At 45.7% G+C, this 27,261-nt stretch overlaps 1 protein-coding gene across 1 annotated transcript; it reads left to right on the top strand.

Annotated features, from left to right (window-relative positions):
• Positions 1-941: 941 nt before the first annotated feature.
• LOC134338958 (C3a anaphylatoxin chemotactic receptor-like) lies at positions 942-1,868 on the top strand. Its single transcript, XM_063035179.1, has 3 exons — positions 942-1,359; positions 1,476-1,665; positions 1,715-1,868. The coding sequence occupies exons 1-3, from the start codon at positions 942-944 to the stop codon at positions 1,866-1,868; spliced, it is 762 nt and encodes a 253-aa protein (XP_062891249.1).
• Positions 1,869-27,261: the final 25,393 nt, after the last annotated feature.

Here is a 27,261-nt window from a genome sequence, read left to right on the forward strand (position 1 = left end):
GTGGTAGAAGTAGTTTGCAAGGTTATGAGAGGCAGAGATGGAGTTAACAGACAGTATCTATTTCCAGGGCTGAAATGCCCAGGACATGTCTTTAAGGTGATAGGCGGAAAGATCAAAGGAGATGTAACCAGCAGGAATGTGCCGCCTGAGATGGTGGTGGAGGCAGATACACTGAGATTTTTAAGAGACGTTTGGATGGGCACATAAAAGTGAGGGAACTGGACATTGTGTCAGCAGACATGATTAGTACCGTTGGTCATGTGACTACTAATTTAGTTGTTTCAGCCCAATATTGTGGAATATTCCTGTGCTGTATTCTTCCACATTCAACAGTACTCTGAAAACGTCTTAGGCACACACTGTAGTTAGAGACACACGTGGAACAGGCCTTTCTGCCCAAAGAGCCCGCGCCGCCCAGCAACTAACCTACTTAACCGTAGCCTTATCACAAGGTATTTTACAATGACCAAATACCCTCATAACTAGTACGTCTGTGGAATGTGGGGAAACCGGAGTACCCAGAGCAAATCCACACGGTCACAGGAACTAGTATTAGTGGTTGTAGCAACCTGATCATTCGAGTATGTATAATATTCTCCTGGCTGCAGAGGCTGATCCAGGATCCACATAACTGCGGTGTTCGGGTAGATAGCCTTCATAGGGAACGCCTCCGTGTGACTTTGTTTCACTTGCGGAGGATAAAACACGGGCAGCCACCCGTGATAGTTCTGGGCGGTCAGGGTCCAGAGGCATGCAATGAAAGAAGATTGTGGTCTCTGAGCTGCAGCAGACTTACTCCGCCTTCACTGCCACATTGTGTGTCCTGTTTCCGTTCCGTGTGGTCTCCTTCCTTCTTCGTTCTCTTCCTCACTCCTCAATAGCTCTTCCTTCAATTCTTCACCCCTCCAACTTCCACAATTTTAACACCACCAGACAAGATAATGTCGCTGTCTGAAGGAGTGTCCAATTCGACGATCTCTGGGAATCTTTCCCCCTACAATTCCACGGCCGATGGAAACAGAATGAAGTGGGGAGCATCTTCCGTCATGGTAATGGTCATCCTGATCCTTACCGTCCTATTGAGCGTCCCGGGCAACGGTGCAGTCATCTGGGTGACGGGCTTCAAAATGAAGAGTAAGGTCCAAACTGTGTGCTTTCTGAACCTGGCTGTGACTGACCTGATGTATTGCCTGTTTCTCCCCTTCCTCATGGTCCAAGCCTCCCAGTTCCTCTCTGACAACATTCGTAATTTGCCTTGGGTATTTATTATGCCCTTTATGCCCCTAAACGCTTTCGCCAGCATATATCTGTTATGCCTGATAAGCATCTACCGCTGCCTGGCTATTACATGGCCATCTGGTTCCAACAACATCTGAGCCTCGCGTGGGTTCGTGCAACCTGCTTCATGGTCTGGGTCACAGCCATCGCCATGTGCCTGCCTGTATTCTTCACTCGCTATTTTTCCTCTTGTGTAGTAATTTGGGTCGTCTTCATCTTCGGCCTCCCCGCTGTAATTATGATCACTTGTTACGCTTTCGTTGGCTGGAGGCTGCACGGGGACAGGTTCGTTAAGTCCAAGAAGCCCGTATGCTTGATCATGACCGCGGTCACCGCCTTTGTGATTTGCTGGCTCCCCATCACTTTCTATCAGCCTTCTCCATACGGGTACCTCTGGACAGGTTGAAATTCACTGAAGCCCTGGCGCATTCAATAGCGCCCTCAACCCACTTATCTACGTCTTCGCCGGCAGCGACTTCCGTCAGGTCTTCAGGCGCTCCCTGTTTGCCTCCCTCCGGCTGGCCTTCGACGAGCAGGAGCTAAACGGTGAGACCCAGAACCGCAATCTCACCTCAAATAGGAATATCTGACGGAATACCTCCTGGGCCTGCAGCCGAGCAATATCTACTGACCACAAGCAATCGGACGTTCGGCTGCAATTATGATCAACACTCGAAGCTATCCTGCACGCTCATTCTAGTCTCTCAGAACATAGAGCTTACAGCACAGAGACAGGCCATTCGGCTTACAATGTGCCGGATTAATTAAATCAGTAAATTAATGGCCCATTAAATTAATCCCCTCTGAATACCCAATGTCAATATTCTTCCATTAAGCTCATTTTGCCAATATGAACATCTCTTAAAAGTCTCTAAACTATCTGTCTTTACCACCATCCCGGGCAGCGCATACGAAGCACCCACCACTTTCTGTGTAAACTATTTGCCTCTCGCATCTCCCTTGAAATTGCGCCCTCTCCTCTTAATTGCATGCCCTTTGGTGTTAGACCTTTCAACCTTGGGTAAAAATACTGTCTGTCGGTGCCTTTCATAATTTTCCAAAACTCTATCAGATCGCCCTCTCTTTTAGCCAGCCCAATTTCCATTCCGTTATCGCAATCCATGGCCTCCTCCCCTGTCGAGATGAGGCCATACTCAGGTTGGAGGAACAGCAACTTATATTCCATTTGGGTAGCCTCCAACTTGATGGCATTAACATACATTTCTCAAACTTCCGGTAATGCCCTCCATGCTACACCATTCCGCGTCCCCTTTACCCTCTCTCACATTGCCTGCCCTTCGTCTCCCTCTGTTCCTCCTCCTATCTTATCTTTCTTTTATGAGATTCTGTCCACTATGCTTCTCGAGCCCTGTATTTCTTTCACCAGTCAACTTCCCGGCTCCTTATTTCATCCCTCGCCCTCCCTTTTTCACGTTTCAACTTGTGTTTCTGTCTCTCCTCTCCCCCACCCGGCACTTATCATTATTTCTCCGGTCCTGCCGAAGGGCCTCAACCCGAAACGTCGACTGTACATTTTTTTCATATATGCTGCTTGGCCTCTGGAGTTCTTCCAGAAATTGGTGTCTGTTTCTCGGATTTCCAGCATCTGCAGATTTTCTGGTTGTGATGGGGGACATCCTTTCCACATCAACTTCGTCTAAGGCTTTCAATATTCGAAAGGTTTTATGACATCCCAGTCATCCACCGAATTCCAGAGAATACAGACCCGGGGCTTTTCATTACTGGAATCATCCTTCTGAACACTCTGCAATGGCAACATTCTTTTCTCAGATGAGGAGCCCAAAACTGTTCACAATTCTCAAGTGAGGCCTCACCGGTGCCTTATAAAGCCTCAGCATCACATCTCTCCTCCTGTATTCTAGATCTCTTGAAATGAATATTAACATTGCATTTGCCTTCTTCACCATCGATTCCACCTGCAAATTAACCTTTAGCTGTTCCATTTGCAACTCTGAATTTCGGATTTTCTCCCCCATTTAGAAAATAGTCTGCACTTTTTTTCTACTACCCAAGTGCATGACCATACATTCTCCAACATCATATTTCATTTGCAACTATCATGCTTATTCCCCAATCTGTGTCAGCTCTTCTGCATCCTATCTGATTCAACACTGACTGCCGCTCCACCATTCTTCGCCTCAACTTCAAACGTGGCAACAAAGCCATCTATTCCGTCATCTAAATCATTAATACACAGCATAAAATGAAGCATTTCCAGCACCGACCTCTGCAGAGCACTACTAGTCACTGGCAACCAACCATAAAAGGATTATTTTATTCCCAATCGCAGCCTACTACCAATCCGCCAATGCACTAAGTACGCCAGTGACTTTCCTGTAATACCAAGGGCTCTGAATTTGGTAAGTAGCCTCAGGTGTGGCATCGCGTCAAAGGTCTTCAGAAAGTCCAAACATACGGAATCCACTGAATCTACTTTATATATCTTACATGTAAAATCTCCTCAAAAATCTCCAACAAGCAAGATTTTCCCTTAAGGAAACCATGCCGACTTTGTCTCTCTTGTCCTGTGTCGCCAAGTAACTTCCTTTACTCCACTGAAGTACTGCTACATCACCCTCTACTTTCTCCCTCTCAAATTCCGAATTGAACTCAGCCATATTGTGATTACTGCCTCCGGTTTATTACATAACCCAGTCCAATATAGCTGATCCCCAAGTAGGCTCAATGAAAAACTGTTCTAAATAGCCATCAACAAACTCACTCATTTGAGATCCATTTCCAACCTTATTTTCCCAATCGACCTGCATGTTGAAATCTCCCATGACTATCATAACATTGTCCTATTGACATGCCTTTTCCATATCCTGTTCCAATTCTTGGTCCACATCCCAGCTACTCTTGGGGCGCCTATGTATACCTGCCATCAGAGTCATTTTACCCTTACAGTTGCTTAACTCAGCCCACAATGATTCAACATCTTCCGATGCTATATCACATCTTTCGACTCATTTGATGCCATTCTTTACCAGCAAAGACGCGCCACCCCCTTCTCCTTCCTTCCTATCCCTCTAATACAATGTCCAGCCTTAGATATTTAGCTCCCAACTGCCACCTTCCTTCAGCCACGGGTCTTAATGAGCATAATATCGTACCTGATCATTTGTAATATTGCAACAGGATCATCTACCTTATTCCTTATACTCCGTGCATTGAGCTATATTGCGGACTGTATTTGCTATCATTTTTGATTCCGCATCCCTTATGCACTGATACTCATCCTGCTGACTACAATTATGTCCAATCATCTGTCTGCCCTTCCTGAATGCACGCTATTTTAGCTCGTTTTTTTTCTTTTTTGCCATCGTCCTATCCTGAGTTTTTAAAGTCACCGCAATCCAGTACTTAAGGTATATCAATGTTATTTGTCCAGGTTGGAGAATATCTAGGCGAACCTTTCTAGAAAAAGCACTTCAGCAAAGTGGACTTAGCTGAGGTCGACCTACAGATGGAGATGGAAGAAGAGTCCAAAGTGTTTCTTACCATAAATCCTCACAAACGGCGTTATCGCTGCAACAGGCTTGTTTTGGAGTAACACCTGCACCTGCTCTCCGGCAGAAAGCTATGGACCAGGTACTGGAAGGTTCCCAAGCAGTTAGATGACATCATTGTTACCAGTAGATATGACAATGAACATCTTCAAAGTCCATGACACCGTTGAAAAGATTAAAAGATTTGGGGCTCTGAGCACGACACATATACAGTACACCTCTGCCCACTACCTGTCATTTGGATTATTGATTTAGGATTCAAGGGGATATGTTGTCACTAATCAGTCTATCAGTCATCATGTCTATTGGCAATGTTGGAACACAAATGTGGAGGAGATACAGACTCCCAATGCAGAGATTGTGACCGGAGTTTACTCATAATAATTCCAACAGAACATCAGTCGCTTAACCGATTGTCACTGTGAGACGTAGCATGCCCAAAACTAGGACCCCACGATTAGCACTAATTGGGAGCCCACTAAAATAATACAAGAACTATGGAATCCACGAGCCTATCAAAATTAAATGAACACGTCCAAACAGAAAGCACCGGATGCCGCATCACAAAGTGCGAGTCACTCCAGAAAAAGAAACACGATGAACTGTCATTCTTTAACAAGTCTCGTTAAACAACAGTTAACAAATTCAGGTGCTCAAATACTCTCAGAGATCTATACTCTCCGGTACCCTGCACAGTCCCGAAGAGCTGGTGGAACTGGTAAATCTCAATAGATGTACTGTGGTGATCATCCTGACTGGCTGCATGACCATCTAGTGTTGAGGGGCCAGTACAGAGGATCGCAGCGAAAGCAGAAGGGGCAGCGACGGCTCCCAACAGAGACAGTCAGCAACCGTCGGCCCTGAATCAACAGCGTTAGGACCGGCAGTCACTCACTACAGAAGGACTGTATTTGTGCTGATACTCTCCTCTTGCACAGATGAAAAGGCATTTCCATCTTCTGGGATAATGTGATTAGTCGATTGCATTTTGCCTTGATTTCGTTCAGTTTTTCGGTGTTTCTTTCTTGTGGCCGTTTGGCGGGGAGCTGATTTGTTAATTGTTGTGTGTAAGAGGCGGCGATGCGGGATTCGGTTATTACTGAGGCTGTTTTTTTTTACAGCGGGCGAGGTGGGTAGGGTGGAGATATTGGGGTCTGTGACATTTGTTTCTTTTCTTTTTCGTGCCAGCTGGGCTGGGGGATCGATGTGTTTTCTTTCATCAACACCCATGGTCTTTTTGTATTTAACGATTATCTGGAGTCAACAAATATCAGAGTCTAATCATACTTGCAGCGATAATCCGGTGATAATAGGACAGATGTCACTGATACGCTTCACCTATACTGAGTCAACACCCAGGACGATGTCAACAAATCACAATTTCACTGGGGGCGACCCCCGCTGTTTCCCCTGGGGTTGAGCACTGGGGAAGGGGGCGTGGCCACGAACATCTGAAGCCCCACCCACCAGAATCCTCCGTTTAAAGTATCTGGCTTCCTCCTGCAGTTTGTCTTTCTCTCCTCAGTGACAGGTCCCAACGGCACGACTCCGTTCATTGGTATCTCCCGTCACCGCGCTCTCCCACTCCATCCGCTCCTACTCAGTGGTCGCGCCCGCGCGTCCGACCCAAACCTGGTGACGAAATAGGAAGCCGTTGCCAATATCGACCACCGGCTTCCACTTGTATCCTTTGGTGGATACACCTCGATCGGATGCTTCGGCACAACGGAGGAGCTGAGGGGTCGGGCGAAGTAAATGCCGATTCATCGACTAGGAAAACAGACGGCAGACAAGAACACTGTGGCGACTTTCCTAAAGTGAAAATGCACGGTGGGTGGACTCTCCTGGGGAATGTAGTCTAATATGCTGTTGCTTAGAGCGAATGCGCTGCGTTGCGGAGGATCTTGGGGAAGATAGTAAATTAGGAATACTTCAACTGCACTTGCTCTATAGCTCATGAGCTCTTTGGGAGAGCTGCAGCCTCCTGGGAGTTCTAGTTTCACAATATTACAAATTCTCAATTATTTCTGCACGGTAAACTAGAAATGCCCAGTATAACTTCAAAAATTACTTGAATTTCTCTGTGAGATCCAACAAGGCCGGCATATATTCCTCATTCCTAACAGCCCTGCAGAAAGATGGGGGTGAACCGCGCCCTTAAATCGCCACAGTCTGTTGAAAGGGGTTGCTGGGCCCGAGGCTACAGGGTTCAGAGCTGTTGACTGTGAGCGATTGATTTGACTTGGCCATGAACCTATAACAGAGCAGATTTCATCGGCAGTCTGGCATAATTCTCATGCCTCAAGGTCTTATGAAGCTGAGATAGCGGATGGATCGGAGGTGGGCGACCTAGCTATTGGTACTGTTCGCTGCTCCCCATCGCGGGAAAAGCAGCGAGATTGAGTGGGGTTGTTGCCTGAATTGTCCGGGCGAGGAAACAATCCGAATTGTGCGGACATACACTGTCCACCAGTGGTGGAGGGTGATCTCTAACGGCATGGATGCGATGCCGAACGAGTGGCAGTAGAGGATTTTCATATCGCACAACTCATGGTTGTTAGGCCTGAGCTGTACCCGAAACCTAGAGGGCAAGGAGATCACCGTTAGTCTGGGGTCTATCCTTTGACTTGTCTGGCACGGGTGACCCTAACGAGAGCCAAAGCATAAAGCTCTGACTCCAGTTATCATAGCTCGCTGAGCCATTGAGGCAAGCAAGTCCCCAAACCCAACACGGTCTTCTAGTGGTCCTCTTGGCCGGAGGTGTGGTAAAGAGAAATGGCTCGGGCAGGGGGCAATGCCATATCCATTGGCCCAGAGAATGTTAGAAGTCAGCTAAGGTATTAAAAGGCATGAGGGACGGCCCGGTGATGGGCACTACAACAGCGACTCCCAAGATCACACACAGAGTGATGCCCGTTCTACATTCTCCCATCCCATACTCCCAGGGTCAGACACTGAACGAAGTGCCCTCCGAATCGTTCCATCACACATTCCTCCAGTCAGACACACAGTGCAGCAACCTCTACACTGTCCCAGCACACACTCCCTGGGTCAGGCAGAGCGGGAAGTTCCCTCCACACCGTCCCATCGCACACTCCATTGGTCAGACGCAAACTGAAGTTCCCTCTACGCCGTCTCATCACCCACTACCAGAGTCAGACACAGTGAGTTCCAGTGAGGAAGAAGGCACTGATAGTCGCCATGTACTGGTTATGAAACTCCTGTTCACATACTGATTCGGATTTCTGCAACATTCATGGACTCAGGGTCTCAGACTATATTTTTTGTCTGACTGTATTTACTGATATCTTATATGGACTTACTAACCTATATATTGTTTTGCTATGTGTTGCTGTTGGAATTGTATTTTTTACCTTGGCCCCGGCGTAACGCTGTTCCGTTTGGCTATATATACTACAGGGAGTGTGTGCTGGGACAGTGTGGAGGTTGCTGCACTGTGTGTCTGACTGGAGGAATGTGTGATGGAACGATTCGGAGGGCACTTCGTTCAGTGTCTGACCCTGGGAGTATGGGATGAGAGAATGTTTAATTTAATTGATTAACAATTAAATTAAACTTGAAATGTGGATGCAAAAGCTCAGGACTCGTAGTTAAACGTTGGGGAACGTAATTCCAAAGCACTGTCACCCTGGAGACAACATCTCAGCGATTCTCCTCGCGGGCCCTCGGCCAAGCGATATTGGTGGGGATGGATATGGAGTTTTTTCAACAAGATTGTCCTCTCCCTTTGCATCAGGGAGCGACAGCGGACACTATTGTACATTGCGTTCAGAACACGGAATGTTGAACAATGACACACGGTAACAGGTCATACAGCACACCATTTCTGCGATAAACCAGAAACAAACTACAGTGATCTATTTAAACTTGGTGCATATCCCTTCATTCCATTCCATTTTAAACACCATAGAACCATCATGCTTAGAAGCAGAATGAGGTCATTCAGCCCATCGAGTATTCTCCACCAGTTCATCATGTCTGATTTATTACCCCGCTCAACAACATTCTCTTGTCTTCTATCCCTATCCTACAACACGTTTTCTTAATAGAGAGCTCAACAACCTCCTGGGAATCGGAGTGGAGATAACATATCTATCAAAAGAGGTGGAAGACGCTCCTTTCCTCCGTTAGCCTGCAGGTCACCTTATCACGTGATCGGCAACAATGAATATATCGAGTCAGGATATATCAACAAACAAGCACTTATTAAACTCTGATAGACAATGAAAAAAAAAACGAACGAAAACACGAATCGGAAGTAAACTGCTATGCGGCCGTTCATTAAACAACTTCTCAGTACTAACTCTTAAAGCGATAAATGTGAAACCAGTTCTTAAAGCGATAAATTCAGACACAGTTCCTCGAATGGTAAATTGTAAAGTCCAAGTAATTTATATAATCAATTAGGAGAGACTTTCATGAAGTAATGAATTCTTCGAAGACACGACGTCACTGCCACTCCCAGCCGGATCCAGCCTTGTCCACAGGATTCACGACGACGGAAATAAAACGGTTTTAAAGGCACTGACCTTCCTCTCCCGTAGAGTAGATCCTGCACAGCCTTTTCTGCCACTTTTAGCAGAGACTATCTCATGCAGATCACTCTTTCTTGAACGAAATCAATAATGGTCGATCCTTTTTAAACCCGTCGAACGACTCCTTCAGGGTCCTGTCTTCACTCTCCAATGTCAGTAAAACGATATATTAACAAATCTGGCAGCCATTGGTCAAACTGCCGGCTCAGACTTCTGTACCTTACAATAGAACATAAAACTCCGTTAAAAATCAAACCTGCATCATAATACAAATACGCAGCGGAGCAGTGTATCTCATTGACGTTCTAATTGGAAAACTAACTGCGTCACCAGGGATCCTCCCTTTTACACCCGTGGTGAACATATCATCACGGGACCTCACATCGGCGGGAAAATTACATCAGGTGACCTCCAAAAGACCATTACATCATTCTCACAAGAAAGTCACAAGATGTCCATGAGGTATGTAACAACCCTTAGGCACGGATAAAACACCTGCTTCGATCTCCCGATCAGTGTCACATGAGAGCAGGTGGTATGTGTAGCGGGTGTATATCACAAATCCTGATTATCAGGCCTCTGACGCCAGACAATCTCTGAAGGACATTGATAATGGCTGGGCTAAACAATCTTGCATCTGGCAAGAAGAAGGCAATTGCAGACCACTTCTGCAGAAAACTTTTTACCGTGAACAGTCATGGTCATGGAAAGACCATGATCGCCCATGTCATACTACAGGGCACGTAACGAATGAATGCACAACCTCCACTTCAAAACCACCCAATGACTTGTCATCTGGACCGGTCCGCAGCAATGAAAGCCGCCGCGTTTCCATTCTCTGGCTACACACCTCTTATACTCTGCTATAGACTTTCCCAGGATAGGCAGAGGATTCTGGCTGTACAGGGGTAAGATGGACACTTTGCTGAATGATATTGGTCCATAGCATGACAAAGATGGGGAACCCCAGACTCAACATATTCCTGCGTCTCCTAATTATATTCACTAGCCACTTTATTGGATAATTCCTGCAACTAACAAAGTGATCACTGCTTGTATTATCTGTTCATAGTCTTCTTCTGCAGTGGCTCATCTAATTCGAGGTTCGAGATTCTCCTCTGCACACCACTGTTGTAACACATGGTTATTTCAGTTACTGTCGCTTTCCTGTTAGCTTGAAACAGTCTGCCCATTCTCATCTGACCTGTCTCATTAACAAGACGTTTTCGCCCAAAGAACTGCCGCTCACTGGATGTTTTTGTTTCTCGCACCATTCTGTGTAAACTCTGGAGACTGCTGTGCGTGAAACTCCCGGATTATCAGCAGTCTCTGAGATACTCAAACCACTCCGTGTGACACCAGCAATCAGTCCCCGGTCAAAGTCACTTAGATCTCATTTCTTCCCCCGTTCTCATCTTTGTTCTCTGAAAGTGCTGAAGTGGCCACTGAGTGTATGTAGGGCCTCTGGCCCTACTTCCTCCCAAGAACACCTGGAAAATAAAGACGCATACGTAAGGCTCCTTTTCATTGACTACAGCTCTGCCTTTAATACCATCATTCCAAATAAACTGATTCCAAAGCTCCGGAACCTGGGCATTAGCCATGAATGTGCAGCCAAGTTTCCATCGAACTCAATATATAAGTTTGCTGATGACACAACAATTGTAGGCCGTATCTCGGGTAATGGTGAGTATGGGTACAGAGAGGAACTTAAGAACCTGGTGGCATGGTGACAAGACAATAACCTATCCCTCAACGGCAGCAAGACGAAGGAATTGGTTGTTGACTTCAGAAGGAGTAGCGGACCGCACGACCCTAGTTACATCGGTGGTGCGCAAGTGGAACAGGTCAAAAGCTTTAAGTTCCTCGGGGTCAATATCACAAATGACCTGACTTGGTCCAGCCAAGCAGAGTCCACTGCCAAGAAAGCCCACAAGCGCCTTTGTTTCCTGAGAAAACTAAAGGAATTTGGTCTGTCTGGAGTAGACACTGCAGGTTCGCATCAGCAAGTTACGTCACAGTTGTATAAAACTTTGGATGGGGTGCACTTGGTTTAACTGTGTGCAGTTCAGGCCATCCCATTACAGGAAAGATGCGGAGGAGTGGAAGTTACAGAGAAAATAGAGCACATCACAGCACAGAACAAGCCGTTCGGCCCACAATGGAATTTGGAAGAATCGGGGGAGGAATCTCATTGAAACTTTTCAAATGTTGAAAGGCCTAGACAGAGTAGATGTGGGAAGGATGTTTCCCATCGTAGAGGAAGTCTAGGACAAGAAGGCACAGCCTCACGATAGAGGGGCGTCCATTTAAAACAGAAATGTGGAGAAATTTCTTCAGCCAGAGGCTGGTGAATTTGTCGAATCTGTCACCTGTGGAGGCCAGGTCGTTGGGTGCATTTAAGGAAGAACTTGATAGATTCTTTATTGGACACAGCATCAAAGGTTACGGGGAGTGAGGCTGTGGCGTGCGGGGTGGGGGGCGGCGGGATCAGCCATGATTGAGTGTCAGAGCAGATTTGATGTGCCAAATAGCATAATTCTACCCCCATGTGTTAGGATGTTATGTTATGTCCAGGTATTTACCTACTCTAAGATTAATCCAACCCTTCCGTCCAACATAGCCCTCCATTGTTCTATCATCCATTTTCCTGTCCAAGAGTTACTTAAATGTCCCCAAAGTATGTGTGTCCACTACCACCCCGCTGATGCGTTCCGTGCACCCACCGCTCTCTGTGTGAAAAACCTACCTCTGACATCCCCTCTATACTTTCCTCTCGTCTCCTTAAAATTATACCCCGTCATATTAGCCATTTCCGCCCTGAGATAAAGCCTCTGGCTGTCCACTCTATCGATGCCTCTTGTCGTCTTGCAAACCTCTATCAGGTCACCTCTCAACCCCCTTTGCTTCGGAGAGAAAAGCCCCAGCTTGCTGAACCTGTTTTCATTAGACATGCTCTCTAATCCAGGCAGCATTCTGGTAAATCTTCTCTGCACCCTCTCTAAATGAAGTGGCCTGAACTGAACACAATACTTCATGTGTGATCTAACTGGAGTTCTGTGGAGATGAAACATTCTCTGATGGATCTGAAACTTAATCATCCGACTGATGACGGCCAACACTCCTTACACTTTCTTCACCATTCTGTCGCCTTGCTACCGAATTTGAGGCATCTATGGGCTCCGTCTCTGTTCCTCCACACTGCTAAAAGTCCTGACATAAACTCCGCCTTCAAGTTCAAACTTAAAAGTGAGTCATTTCACACTTTTCTGAGTCGAACTCTGAGGTGTCAGAGTTCAGTGAATCAGCGATGACAGAGGCTTTGGAGAGGGTGGAGAAAAGGGGGCAAGTACGACTCAAGGGTTGAAACGGCGTCTAGATGGGCACGGGATAAAGGCACAGGAGCAGTATGACATGGTCTGCCAGCATGGGCAACGACCTCAACTCTCTGGCTGTGAAACTGCAGAGGACCCTGCCACCACCGGAGTCTCATCACAACGACAATAGCTGTTTACAGTTTACTGTTTACTGTTTACCTCTGTTGAGCGCTACACCGACATTGAATTATACTTATAAACGTACCTGTGGCAATATTTTGTGTCATGCGCTGTGTATCATGTATATTTTGTATGTTTCTGTGGTCCCGGGGAGCAATGATTCGTTTGATCGTATGTATGTACCGCCAGATGATAACAAATGTGAACTTGAGAGGGAGAAAGGATAAGTGACGCGTAGAAGTTAAATATATCATGCACTGCGTGATTGTTGACCGGAAATCGTTGTCATACAGACTCATAGATGATGATAGAAAGGAGCATCTGAAAATTTATGGACGGACACAAACCCAAGCGGAGGCTGGGGTGACAGGTGTATTTACCTATGACAGGTTTGTGTTGAAAACAGAGTCAAACCACTTTTTCCCTTGTGGTAATCCTAAACACCAGAGAGTATGGAATTAAAGTGAGAAGGAGGATATTTCAAAGGAGTCTTACACTGCAAACGCTTCCACACAAGGGTGATGGATTCCAGGAAGGCGTTGCCGGGATAAACCCTTTTAGAAAGAAAGTTGAGTGTATTAGGCAGTTATTACCGATATTCCGGTCGTGGTTAACAAACCCCCAATCCCCCAATCAGAATCGCCAAAAAGAATTTGTAGGGAAAAAAACATCTGCACGTAAATGCATGCGCACTGGTGCCCGCACAAGGTTTCAGGACATTGAAGTCTTTCTCGGGGTAAACACAACGTATTTGACTGCTATTCTTGTCCGTTGGCAACCCGACTCCCCACGACCACCCGCGCCCCCCACCCCCACCCACAGTCGGCCGGTCGGCAAGAATATTGTCAATATTAAACCGGTCCACAGTGCAAAAAATGTTTGGGGACCCCTGCATTAATCCTTACATCTTTTTTTCCTCTCTGCCTACCAATTTTCTATCCCTGTCAGTACCCGACCCCCAATACCATTTACTCTAATTTTGCACACTAATCTCTATGTGGCTCACTGAAAGTCCAGGTACAGTACATCCTCTGGCTTTCCCATGTCCATTTTTATAGTTACATTCTCAAAACAAGTCCAGAAAATTAGTCAAGCATCATTTCCCTTTCGTAAATCCATGCTGACTCGGACCTATCCTGCCACTACTATCCAAATATTCCGCGATTACATCTTTTAAAATTAATTCCAGTATCTTCCCCACCACTGATGTCAGACTAACTGGTCTATAATTGCCTGTTTTCTCTCTCCCTCCTTTCTTAAAAAGTGGGATAACATTAGCTACCCTCTAACCGGTAGGAACTGATCCTGAATCTATAGAACATTGGGAAATAATTACCAAAGCGTCCAATGTAAAATTAAGTTACAATGTAAATTGAAAAGCGTGAATACCGGACTGAAGGTGTCATATCTGAAAGCATGCAGTACACTAGAATAAGGTCGATGAACTTGCAGCACAGTTAGAGATCGGCAGGTATGATGTTGTAAGCATCACGGAATCATGGCTGAAAGAAGATTATAGCTGGGAGATTAATGTCCAACGGTACACATCGTATCGAAAGAACAGGCAGGAATCCAGCGGAGCCAGTATTCTTCTGTTGGTAAAATATGTAATTTAATCATTAGAAATGGTTGACATAGGGTCGGCAGGTGTTGAATCATTGTGGATAGAGCTTAGAAACTGCAATGGGTATAAAGAGCCTGATAGGAGTTATATACAGAAACCCCCAAAAGGATCAAACGGGGTACAGAAAATGCATTCCAAAAGGGTAACCTTACAATAGCCATGGGGGATTACATTATGTAGGTAGATTGGGTTGCTGTGGGATTCCAAGGGGGAAATTCCAGAATGCCTATGGGATAGTGTTTCAGAGCTGCTCGTGTTTGAGCCACGAAAGGAGAATCTATTGATGTTGTGCACTTGGGTTTTCAGAAGGCCACTGACAAGGTGCCACACGTGAGGCTGCTTGGTAAGCTCCGAGCTCATGGTATTACAGGAAAGATTCTCGCATGGATAAAGCAGTGGCTGACTGGCAGGAGGCAAAGACTAGGAATGAAGGGGGATTTTCTGGTGGCTGCCGGTGACTACTGGTGTTCCATGGGGTCTGTGTTAGGACCGATTCTTCTTACATTATATGTTAATGATTTGGATGATCGATTTAATGGTTTTGTTGCAACATTGCAGAGGATACGCAGATAGGTGGAGTGGCAGATAGTTTTGCAGAAATACAGAGGCTACAGAGGTACTTACACAGATTAGGAGAATGGACAAAGAAGTGGCAGGTGGAATACAGTGTCGGGAAGTACTTGGTCATATACATCGATAGAAGAAGTGAAAGGGTTGACTCTTTTCTAAGTGGAGAGAAAATAAAAAATCTGAGGCACAAGGGGACTTGAGAGTCCTTGTGCAGAATTCTCTGAAGTTCAATTTGCAGGTTGAGTCTGTGGTGGGGAAGTCAAATGCAATATTAGAATTGATTTCAAGAGGACAAGAATATAAATGCAAGGATGTAATATTGAGCCTTTATAAGACACTGGCAAGGCTTCACTTTGAGTATTGCGAGCAGCTTGGTACCCGTTATCTTAGAAAGGATCTGCTGGAATTGGAGAAGTTTCAAAGGGGATTCACGAAAATGATTCCAGAAATAAACATCTTATCATATGGAGAGTGTGTGATGGTATTAGGCTTGTATTCACTGAAATTCAGCATAATAAGGGGTGACATCATTGAAACTTATCAAATGGTGAAAGGCTTTGATAGAGAGGATGTGGGGAGAATGAGTCCTATGGTGGGAGAGTCTAAGACAAGAGGGCATAGCCTCAGAAAAGAGGGGCATCTTTTTAAAACATATTTAAGGAGGAATTTCTTTAGCCAGTTTACGGTGAATCGGTGGATTTCGTTGCCACAGCCGGCTGCGGAGGCCAAGTCTTTATATATATTTAAGGCAAAGGTTGAAAGTTTCTTGATTGGTCAGGGCATGAAGGGATACGGGGAGAAAGCAGGAGATTGGGACTGAGAGGAAAAATACATCAGTCATGATAAAATGGCAGGGCAGACTCAACGAGTCAAATGGCCTAATTGTGCTCCTACATTTAGTGGTTTTGTCTTCAATGATTTGCAGAAGCGTTGATGAACTCGAACTATACCATCGGCTTCAGAGGACGATGGAGACAGGCGTTTATCGATGGCCTATGCCCAAGTGAGTATGTAAGGTGAGTGAGTAAGGGTGGCAAAGGTGACAGGGAGAAAGTAGGAAAATGGAGTTGATGGGGGCATCAAATCAACCATGATGGGGTGATGGAGCAGGTTCGATGGGCTGAATGGACTAAACCTGCTCCTCGGTCTTATTCTCACTGAGCAAAAACAGCCTCGTCCCTTCCTTCAGTTTTTTTTTGAACCCAAACTTGTTATTCTATTTTTTTCACTTCTTAGTTATTTTGAACATTTATATTAATCTTTTTATGTCTTTGCCCCGACCTTCACGTCAGAGAAGTCAGTGATGATAAATCTGATTTGAGAATAGTGCAGAGACGGTTTCCCAGCTTAATCCACATTGATGAAGCTCTGTAAGCCTCTCAGGCACTTACCCCTTGACGTGCAGCAGTACAAGATTCCAGTCACCACCATTGCGCACAGCCCGAGTATCCCCAGGACAGCTCCAACAATGATCAGAGCTTCTTTCTCGACCAGTGCGTTGTGTTCTGAGGAGAAAACGTTGGAGGTTATGTCGTTGTGTTAAGTCATGTTTCATATCATATCATTAAGTTCAAAGTTAATTTATTATCAGAGTACTTACGTATATGTCAACCTATGCAACTCTGAGGTTCAATTTCCTGTGGGCAAATCTATAGAGTAGTAACTAGAACGGGATCAATGAACGATCAACTTGACTGCAGAAGTCAACAAACTGTGCCACTGTGCTGTGCAATAAATAAATAGCATCAAATAACCAGAAACTGAGATAAAGAGTCCTTAAAGAAGATCATTGGTTGTAGGAGCATCTTAATGGATGGACAAGTGAGTGTAATCAAGACCCAGATGGCTGAGGGGTGGTTACTGATTCTGAACCTGGTGGTGTGAGTCCCGAGGCTCCTGTACCTTCCACCTGATGGCAGCAGCGAGAGAAGTGCATGGCCTGGGTGGTGGGGATCTCTGACAAAGAATACTGCTTTCCTACAATGTTGCTTCATGTAGATGTCATCAATGGCTGGGAGGGCTTCACCCGTGATGTACCAGCCCGAATCCACTATCTTTTGTAGGATTTTCCATTCAAAGGCATTGGTGTTTCCATACTAGTCTGTAATGCAGCCAGTCAATTCACATCCAGAAAAGTTTGTCAAAGTTTCAGTGTCCGGTCAAATCTCCAGTGACTCCTAAGGAAGTAGGGACAAGTCTACTTCCTTAAGAGGTGACTTGTTGTGAGCAGCTCCCATGGGAATCATCAAATATTCCGATTGTTCAGGACTACAACAGCTGAAATGTGTGGTCACGGCTATGGATACTTCAGTAAATAACACATTTCACAACGCATGCAGACATTTCCTCTGTAGATAACCTGGGTTCTATTATGAGTTTACCTTCACTGTCACCAATTACCGCAACTGGCGGACAGCTACAACAGCTTTCAAAACCCACCACCTAAGTGCAGTTCGTAAGTTGGCTCTGGAGGCGTGGGTCGAATTCAGATTGAGAAAACAATACGGTACAAGATTGGGAAATATTCTTGATAAAAGACATGCAAACATTGTCCAAGGAAGTCGTGAGTATATGTGAGCAGTGGTTGAGTCTCTACGCTGTACTGCGTGCCAAGGCATTGCCCAGCGAGCAGACCGGGAGAATGATGGATCTGGCAATAGGGGAAACTTTGTTGAGTTGCTCAGTGTAATTGGGAGGTTTGATAAGACTGTACCTAAAAAACAGAATAGAGGACAATCCTGGAAATGCAAAAAACACCCATCACCATATCCAAAATGAAATTATGAGTATTATGGCAGATATGGTCGGAAGTCAAATAAGTGCAGAAATCCAGGAGGCTGGATATTTTGCCAGCATGGTGGATGAAAGTAAGGACTTGAGTAAAAAGGAGCAAGTATCAGTGGTGGTGCGGTATTTGAATAAAGAAACAGTGCTTGAAGAATTCTTGAACTTCTCTCCAGCAGAAGGGTTGGACGCAGAGTCGCTTCTTAAAAGCATTGAACAGACGCTCGCCCAGTGTGTTATTGATAAGAACTCGTGTATAGGTCAGTGTTATGACGGGGCGGCAGTGATGTCCGGGTGCAATAACGGGGTACAAGAGAGGCATTATATACACACTGCCATGCTCACAGACTTAACCTTGTTTTAGTGGATGTTGTGAGCAATGTACCAGAAGCGTGTGAGTTTTTTTGAAACTGTGTAGCTGATTTACAACTTCTTTTCAAACTCTGTTGCCCACGATCTTTTCATGAAGAAACAGAGAGAATTGGAATCAACTACACAGCCCGTGGAGTTGAAGAAATTGCCAGATACACACTGGGCATGGCGGTATACAGTTTTGTGGCTATAAGGATATCACTCTCAGCCATTATAGCTGCACTACAGGATATTATGGGTCAACCAAATGCACGGAGGAAAACGGAGGTCAGAGCTTTAAATGGACTGTTTGACGCGCAGTTTGCTTCACTTACACTCTTTTTGAGGATTTATTCCGAGTGACTAAGTTCATGTCAGACCAGCTACAATCTCCCAGTTTGGAGCTTTCATCCGCTGTGGACTTGGCTCAGTCTGTTATCTCTACACTCTCAGCAAAACGGGGAGAGGAATCTTGAAATGAAATTCAGACAAGAGCTAGGGACCTGTGCGTCAAGGCCGGTATACAGAGCAGAGCACATGAAAGGAGACGGGCCCAGCCACACCGCCGCCTACATCATTTTATTGTTGAGGCCCAAACTGAACGCACACCTGTCACATCCTATGATGACCTTCGTAGCCACAGTTTCTATCCAGTTATAGACAGACTTCTGACTGAAATGGAAAGACGGTTCTCAATTGACCCTGGGGTTGTTCTGACTGGAGTCTTGGCATTGACTCCCAAACATAAGTTCTTCCGAGACAAGAATTGTATTTGGCCAATGGCCCAATACTCTTGAGTGACTGAAGTGAACCTGACTGCAGAACTACATCAGGTTCGGCATCTGCTGGAAACAAAACAAAAGGAAGGACAGACAATGAATGACACAGTGGAATTTCTAGCTCTAATGAGACCCGACGGCGATGCATTTATAGATCTATACAAACTAATCTGCATATCACTGACTCTGCCTGTTACATCTGCCTCATGCGAACGGATTTTCTTTTGCCTCAGACGCGTCGAAAACTACTTAAGGAACAGCAGCGGCGATGCTCGGAACAGCAACTTGGCTCCGTTGACCATAAACAGCCGGAGGCACAAAGCACGTGACATCCAGAAAATCACTGATGCTTTCGCCACCAATCACAACAACAGACGGATTTTGCTTGTTTATGCTCCGTGTAACCCTGGTTGTCCTCGATGCCGTGTGACACTGTAACAGTTCACTTCTATATTAGATCTATCAATTGCTTTTACTTGTGAATCAATAGAGGCATTTACAGTAGGCACATAATGCTTGAAACTGACTTTTTAACGCCACGCGTCTGGCCTTGCGAATACATATTACCATACAGTGCATCCCTCAGCACCATTACTGAATCATTCAGCTTCTCCGTAGCACCAGCAAGAAAAAATCTCTTGCGACGTCACTGACGAGGAGCATTTGATGGGTCTGGGCCTGTACTCACTGGAGATTTGAAGAATGAAGGGGTATCCTATGAAATATTAGAAGTCCTAGATAGAGTGGACAAGGAGAGGATGTTTCCTATACCTGGGCCTTAGCACTCAGATCTGCAACTGGATCTTCAACTTCTTCACAGACAGAACCCAGGCTGTAAAAATAGAGGACAAGCTCTCCTCTACAATCACTCTGAGCACCGGTGGCCCACAAGGCTGTGTACTCAGCACCCTGCTGTACTCACTGTTCACCCATGATTGTGTAGCCAAGATTCCATCAAACTCAATAGATAAGTTTGCTGATGACACAACAATTCTAGGCCGTATCTCGGGTAATGATGAGTTTGAATACAGAGAGGAAATTAAGAACCTGGTGGCATGGTGCGAAGACAATAACCTATCCCTCAACGGCAGCAAGACGAAAGAATTGGTTGTTGAATTCGGAAGCAGTAGCGGACCGCACGACCCAATTTCCATCGGTGGTGCGCAAGTGGAACAGGTCAAAAGCTTTAAGTTCCTCGGGGTCAATATCACAAATAACCTGACTTGGTCCAACCAAGCAGAGTTCACTGCCAAGAAGGCCCACCAGCGCCTTTACTTCCTGAGAAAGCTAAAGAAATTTGGCCTGTCTCCTGGTACGGAAGTTGTCCTGTCCAAGACGAAAGAAGCTGCAGAAGATCGTGAACACGCCGCAGCGCATCACACAAACCAATCTTCCATCCTTGGACTCACTTTACCCCGCACGTGTCGGAGCAGTGCGGCCAGGGTAACAAAGGACACGACCCACCCAGCCAACATACTTTTTTCGTCCCTCTTCCTTCCGGGAGAAGGCGCAGGAGCTTGAAGACTCGTGCGGCCAGATTTGGGAACAGCTTCTTTCCAACTGTGATGAGACTGCTGAACAGATCCTGACCCGGATCTGGGCCAGACCCTCCAAATATCCGGACCTGCTTCTCGGTTTTTTTGCACTAACTTACGTCCCATTTTTCTACTTTCTATTTATGATTTATAATTTATTTTTTTAATATTTACTCATTTTAACTATTTTTACGATATTAAATATTTAATATTTGTGATCCAGGGAGTGTGAAGCGCAGAATCAAAAGGAAAATGTGTCTTTACTGTTTGGCCGTTATCAGTGGTAGCGGTGGACGTTTACCATCTGTCGACCTCTGGGCTATGGGCCCTGCGCACTACTGAGTATGTTTGAAGCAGAGATCGATAGGTTCTTGATTGGAAAGAACATCAAAGGTTACGGGGAGAAGTCAGGAGACTGGGGTTCAGCGAGACAATGAATCTGTCACGATGGAATCGCTGAGTAGACTTGATGAGTCAAATGGCCCAATTCTGCTCTTAGCGTTATGGTTTTATGGTATCTAAGCTGTCTGACTTGATTCTCACAATTGACAGCAGAGAGGATGAGAGAGATCTTGAGCAGTTGGGACTTGCTTCTGGACAGAAACGGGCCACGATGGATTCTGTGTCAAGTTGACATCAGTGGGAATACGGTGGTGTTGACGGTGTCAGGCGACATTTCTCCATCTTGCCCGTTCTTACCTAGAGGTATCATGAGCTTCCCACTGACAGCCTCGTGTTCCATCTGACAGACGTGCCCCTGGCTGTCTCCATCTCGGGGGCGGACACTCCTAACTGGAAAGGTTCCATTGCTTTGAGGGACAACGTTGGTCGTGTCTGATCCATTGTCAGCGACTTCCCCGTTTCTGACCCAGTGCAGTTTAATGTCCCGGGAGAAGAAGTTCTTGGCCGTGCACACCAGATACATTTCGCCTCGTTTCTTCTGTGTCAAGGCTCTTGTTTGGGTAGGAGCTGTGAAGGAATTGGATAACAGTGTATGGGTTCATAGTAGCTTAGCTCTCTTGTGACTGGACGGTATGGACAGAACTTCACCCTGTATCTGAAACCGCGAGTATGTGATAGCATAGTGTAGAGGGGGCCTCACTCTGTGTCTGACCCCAGGCGTGGTAGATTGTGAGACCAATAGTCCATCTTATCATACGGCAGAACCACTTAATACTTTTATAACAGCGGGGAGAAGCTGTCCTTAAGCCTGGTGGGATGTCCTTTCATGCTTTTGTATCTTCTGCCTGACAGGAGAGGGGAGAAGTGAGAATCTCCAGGGGTGCGTGGGATCTCTCATCATTCTGGCTGCTGTACTCAGGCAGCGAGATGTCTATTGCGGGGAAGCTGGTTTTTGTGATGTGCTGAGATGTGTCCATGGCTCTCGGCTGTCTCTTGTGGTCACGGGCAGAGCAGGTGCCGCAGTGAGCGCCGATGGATCTGGAGAGCGAGCAGAGCGCAAGTTCTGACCGGCTGATCCGCTATACTGCCGGGAACTCTACACCTCTGGCCCGTACCACTGAACGGACCGAGCGTGGGCGACACCTCACACATACACAGACAATCAAATATTAAACTCCACCCTTCAAAGCCGCCAAGATCTTATATAAGACAATATGATTTAAATAATTAATTTCTGGTTATACGATTCTATGTGCAAACAAATCTCAAGATTCTATAATTCATACGTTCTTTGACAATAAATGCATTTAGAAACTTGAAATGCAGAAGTACGTGAATTATATACGTCATCACGCGATCATATGTTACGTGTGGGCCTCGCTTGAAGTTAGACCCACATCCTTTTGAATTAGTTTAATTAGTTGTGATACAAAGTATAACATCTCAGTCTCCCTCTCTTCTTCCCCCTACCCTCTCCTCCGCCTCCCCCTCCCCTCCCCTCTCTCATCCCCCTCTCCTCCTCGCTCCTCTCCCCTTTCCCCTCTCCCCCTCCCCTCCCCCTCTCCCTCTCCCTGCCCTTGCTCTCTCTGTCTACCCGCTCTCCCTTTCCACCACCTTGCTCTCTACCCTCTCTCTCAGTCTCTCTCTCTCCCCTCCTCTCTTTCTCTCTCCTCCATCTTTCCTTCTGGTTGAATGACAGTAAACTTGAACTAGATCAAATAGAACGATGGCCTCTATTGTGAGGGACTTGGCATATGGAAGCACAGATGAATATTTATAAGGATGTAGGTAAGACCATGCCTGGTGTACTGTGTACAGTTCTGACCTTAGTCCTTAATGCAGAATACGTTTGCAGGGTGAGTTCTGGAGATGAAGGGATTGAAATATAAGGGAAGGTATGAACAGGTCGGGTCTACACTTGAGAGAGAGAGAGAAAGACATCAAGGTTGTGCGTACTGTCATCTGTGTAGGTGCAATGAAAGCCATAGAACATATAACATAGCACAGGCCATTTGGCCCACAACCTTTTAATTTCCTCCAAGATCCAACGAACCCTCCCCACCTACATAGCCCTCTATTTTTTCTATCATCCATCCGCCTATCTGAGTCTCTTAAATGCCCCTAATGTATCTGCCTCTACCAACCCTGGCAGGGCGCTTTGTGCACGTGCCACTCTGTGTAAAGAACTTGCGTCTGAAAAGCCCTTATCCTTTCCTCCAATCAGCTTAAAATTATGCCAATCTTATTCAGTTCTGCTCTGGGAAAAGTCTCTGCCTGTCCACTCGATCTATGCCTCTCAACCTCGTTCACTCTGAAGAGAAAATCCCCAGCTCGCTTAACTTATCCTCATTACACATGTCTCCTAGTCAAGGTAGCATCCTGCTGAATCTCCTCTGCACCCTCTCCTTCCACATCCTTCCTATAATGAGGTGACCAAAGCTGAATACACGTCGAAGAGGACCACAAGCTTGTCGTACGGCTTAGAGAAGTATATTGGCTGGAATCCTGGCTTTACGCTTTGGCTCTTGGTAGGGTCAGCCGTGTCATACAGGTCAAAGGGTAGAGGCCAGATTAAGAGTGGTTCACCAGTTCTCCAGGTTGAGGGGATTCAGCTCAGGACAATCAACCTGACTCGTCAAACAAAATTGTTATGCAAACAGCAACGAAGAATCCTCCCACATCTGAGTGTGACAGTATCCCTAAGGATTTGCATGACTGACAACAGTGAAAACTGTGTCAAATCAAATCATCAACAAGTGGGCTGGGCGCTGCCCGTAAACGTCACCACACTGCCGGTGCCAGCATAACGTGAGCATGACTCACTAACCCTAACCTGTACGTCATTGGAATGTGAGAGGAATCTGGAGCACCCGGAGGAAACAACACCCAGAGGTGATATTGAGGCTCTATGAGGCACTCATGAGACCACACTTGGAGTATTGCGGGCAGTTTTGGGCTCCTTATTATAGAAAGGATATACTGACATTGTAGAGGGTTCAGAGAAGATTCACGAGAATGATTCCAGGAATGAAAGGGTTACTATATGAGGAACGTCTGACAGCTCTTGGGCTGTATTCCCTGGAGTTCAGCAGAATAAGGGGGGTTCTCATAGAAACATTTCGAATGTTAAAAGGCCTGAACAGATTAGATATGGCAAAATTATTTCCCGTGGTAGGGGATGCTAGGAAAAGAGGGGAAGACTTCAGGATTGAAAGACGTCCATTTAGAACCGAGATGCGGGAAAATTACTTTAGTCAGAGTGTTGTAAATCTGTGGAATTTGTTGCAACGAGCAGCTGTGGAGGCCAAGTCACTGGGTACATTTAAGCCAGCGAAAGATCGGTTCCTGTTTAGCCAGGCATCAAAGGGTATGGGGAGAAGGCAGGGAAGTGGGGATGACTGGTAGAATTGCATCAGCCTATGATAGAATAGCAGAGCAGACTCGATGGGCCGAATGGCCTACTTCTGTTCCTATACCTTATGGTCTTATGGTCACGGGGAGAACATTCGAAGTCAGACATCAAAAATACAGACATCAGTGGAAATCGAACCCCGATCAATAATCACTGGCACTATAGAGCAATTGTGCTATCTGCTACGATATCGTGCAGTCCCTGATGATGTTAATTAGACAGTTTAGATTAACCTTTGTTTGTAATGTACACTTCTGCTGCTGAAAAATATTGATTTTGATGGTATTTATCTTGATTGAGGCCCTCTGCTGGTCTAGGTTGACCACGGCGTCCTTGCTGTCTACATGATACGCAAGATGGTACACAACTCAGAGCAGGACGATACGGTGAGCAAGCCGTTGCCGACACAACAGGCTCTCCCCTCTCCATGCTGCTGATGAAGCCAAAGGAATGCCAGAGACCGATACAGTTTGGCACCAGCGGCTTCGCAGTAGTTGTTGGTCAGTGTTGTACTCAACGTTCGACTGCCTTATCCGGCTCTGGATTTTTCCCTCGGGGTTCACTCCCAAAGCCTTCACCATGGAAGGCAGCGGGGGTTTGAGATCAGACTTTTCCTTCTCTTCGATGGAATGCTGACCACAGCTGATGAGCCCCATCTGCCTGAAGCTGTTGGTTTTAAGGGACCAATAACCCACCTTTGCCCTTTCCCCTGTGCTGGTCTTAATAGCTAACCCACATGTGAAGTTCCAGGAGCTGGACTTGGATGTCAGAGGCTATTTGAGCTGTGCACCATTGAGAGCTCATTCCCACTACCTTCCCAGGCTTTAACAACCTTAAGGAATTGGTAGTTAGAAGCTGTTCATCTGTTCCCATGACAATAAACTTGAACAAGAGAGAATAAACAGCAGAGGGCGCTATTGCGCAATGCTTACTCCAGACATCTGTAAGGAATGGCAGATGAAGTTCAATTCAAATAAATGCAAGGTGTTACATTTTCATGGATCAAACCAAGACAGGGCATACACAGTGAACAGGCAAGTCCTGGTTAGTGTTGTAGACACTGTTCCCTCTCACCTGTATGGGTGTGCGACCATGCAGTAACTGAAATGGTCCCGCGCACATCGCCGTTGCTACTGCGCTGCTGAAATTCTCTTTTATATCATGTTAATATAATTTTGAAATATTGGCATCATTTTGAAATGATGCCAATATAATGTTGGAATCTATGTTGATATAATTGAGAAAAACCCTGTAATTAATTATGTAAATGAATAGAGTTTATTAATTTTCTAAATAGTAAACATACCACATACTTTGAAACATTTTAGAGTTTCAATGCATTTACATTGTCAATGTTACAAGTTACAACACTGTTACAAATTGTAACAATGAACACAGTCGGCAGTTCATTGTTAATAAACTGCCGGCCTGCTGAAAGTTGATGCTGTAATATTCATATTAAAAAAAAATTTAAAATTCCAGGCAGTTTTCAGAGCAATGGTTAGTCCACACAGTGGTAAAAAGAATTAGAGGGAAAGTCGGTTGTAGAACAGAGAGACCAGGGTGTGTTGGTACATAAAACCTTAAAGTGCCGACATGGACAGGGAGGCAAAGAAGGTGTTTGTACACTTGGCCGTCATCGGAAGGGCACTGAATACAGGAGTTGGGATGTCACGTTGTTGCTGTACAAAGACTTCAAAACAAAGTAACAAACTACGTATACTGTAGTGGGCTGGGTTGATCAGACCGAAACTAATCGAGTGTCCGGCAAATGTAATAAGTAAACAGGCCCGACAAAGGAACTTAAGCCCAATTTATTATCACAAAAATAGAAAGGGACACAAAATACTCCGTACCAAGTCACAAAGGTTCCAGTGCTCACAATTCTTAGTGACCAGTTGATTGTTGTTGGGAGAACTGCGAACTCCAACTCGCTCGTGAAATCATCATGGGTCGTAGGCATCGATCGTGGTTTACAGTCTAAAGAATCCAGGGAAAAGTGTTCCAGTAAATAGGAGATCCACAGACGCAGAGAGAGATACACAGAGACAGACAGATGCCTTGATCTTTTGCCTTCCTGCCATTAACCCAGCCTGGATTCCTTCATTCATTAACACAGTGTTCAGCAGACCCTTAACACAGAACATAGAACTTAGAATAGTACAGCACAGTACAGGCCCTTCGGCCCACAATGTTCTGCGACCCTCAAACCCTCCTCCTATATAAGCCCCCACCTTAAATTTCTCCATATACCGTAACTAATCAGTTGAACACTGTAATGGTCAGTCTTTATCCATCAGTCCACCAATGTTTAGGACTTAAATTTCATTGAAATTACAGACGATCAGTGTATCTTAAATGCCCTGCCTCTTCCCACTTTGAATACCCTGCCCTAAATACCCTATATACCTTTACGTGCCTAAATGCCTCTAAATGCCTAACTGCCCTGCTTTTCATATCATCATCATCATCATCACCATCATCATCATCATCATCATCATCATCATCATCATCATCATCAGTCCGATGAGCACTGATCCCAGACTCTCGTTTTGTGGCCACTGTCCACGGCTCCCTGGGTAACTGAGCCAGTTCCTCCAGCCAAGATTGTGCCGAGCTTCAATCTCTATCGAGGTCGTGACTCAGACTGAAGTTAATTTTTTTAGGTTCGTATCAATGTTTTTGGTGACAGAGGGAGGTTTTACTGGTCAGGTTAGGATTTAGCGACAGGAATGTGGGGCAATTAGAGGTCAGGCCAGATCTGGGGCTTTACTCCACCAGCGAAGGCCACCGATGACGTGAATGAATGACTTTCATGGATGGGCGACCAGTTGGCAAACATGCAGGACAAAGACTAGCTGGTTCTCCTCCACACCCTGGGTCAGTCAGTTCGCTGTAGAAGCAGTGGGATTGGAGGTCGAGGAGGGCAGGATGGATGAGGGC

Source organism: Mobula hypostoma, chromosome 28 (assembly GCF_963921235.1).
Source record: "Mobula hypostoma chromosome 28, sMobHyp1.1, whole genome shotgun sequence".
Lineage (NCBI taxonomy): Eukaryota > Metazoa > Chordata > Chondrichthyes > Myliobatiformes > Myliobatidae > Mobula > Mobula hypostoma.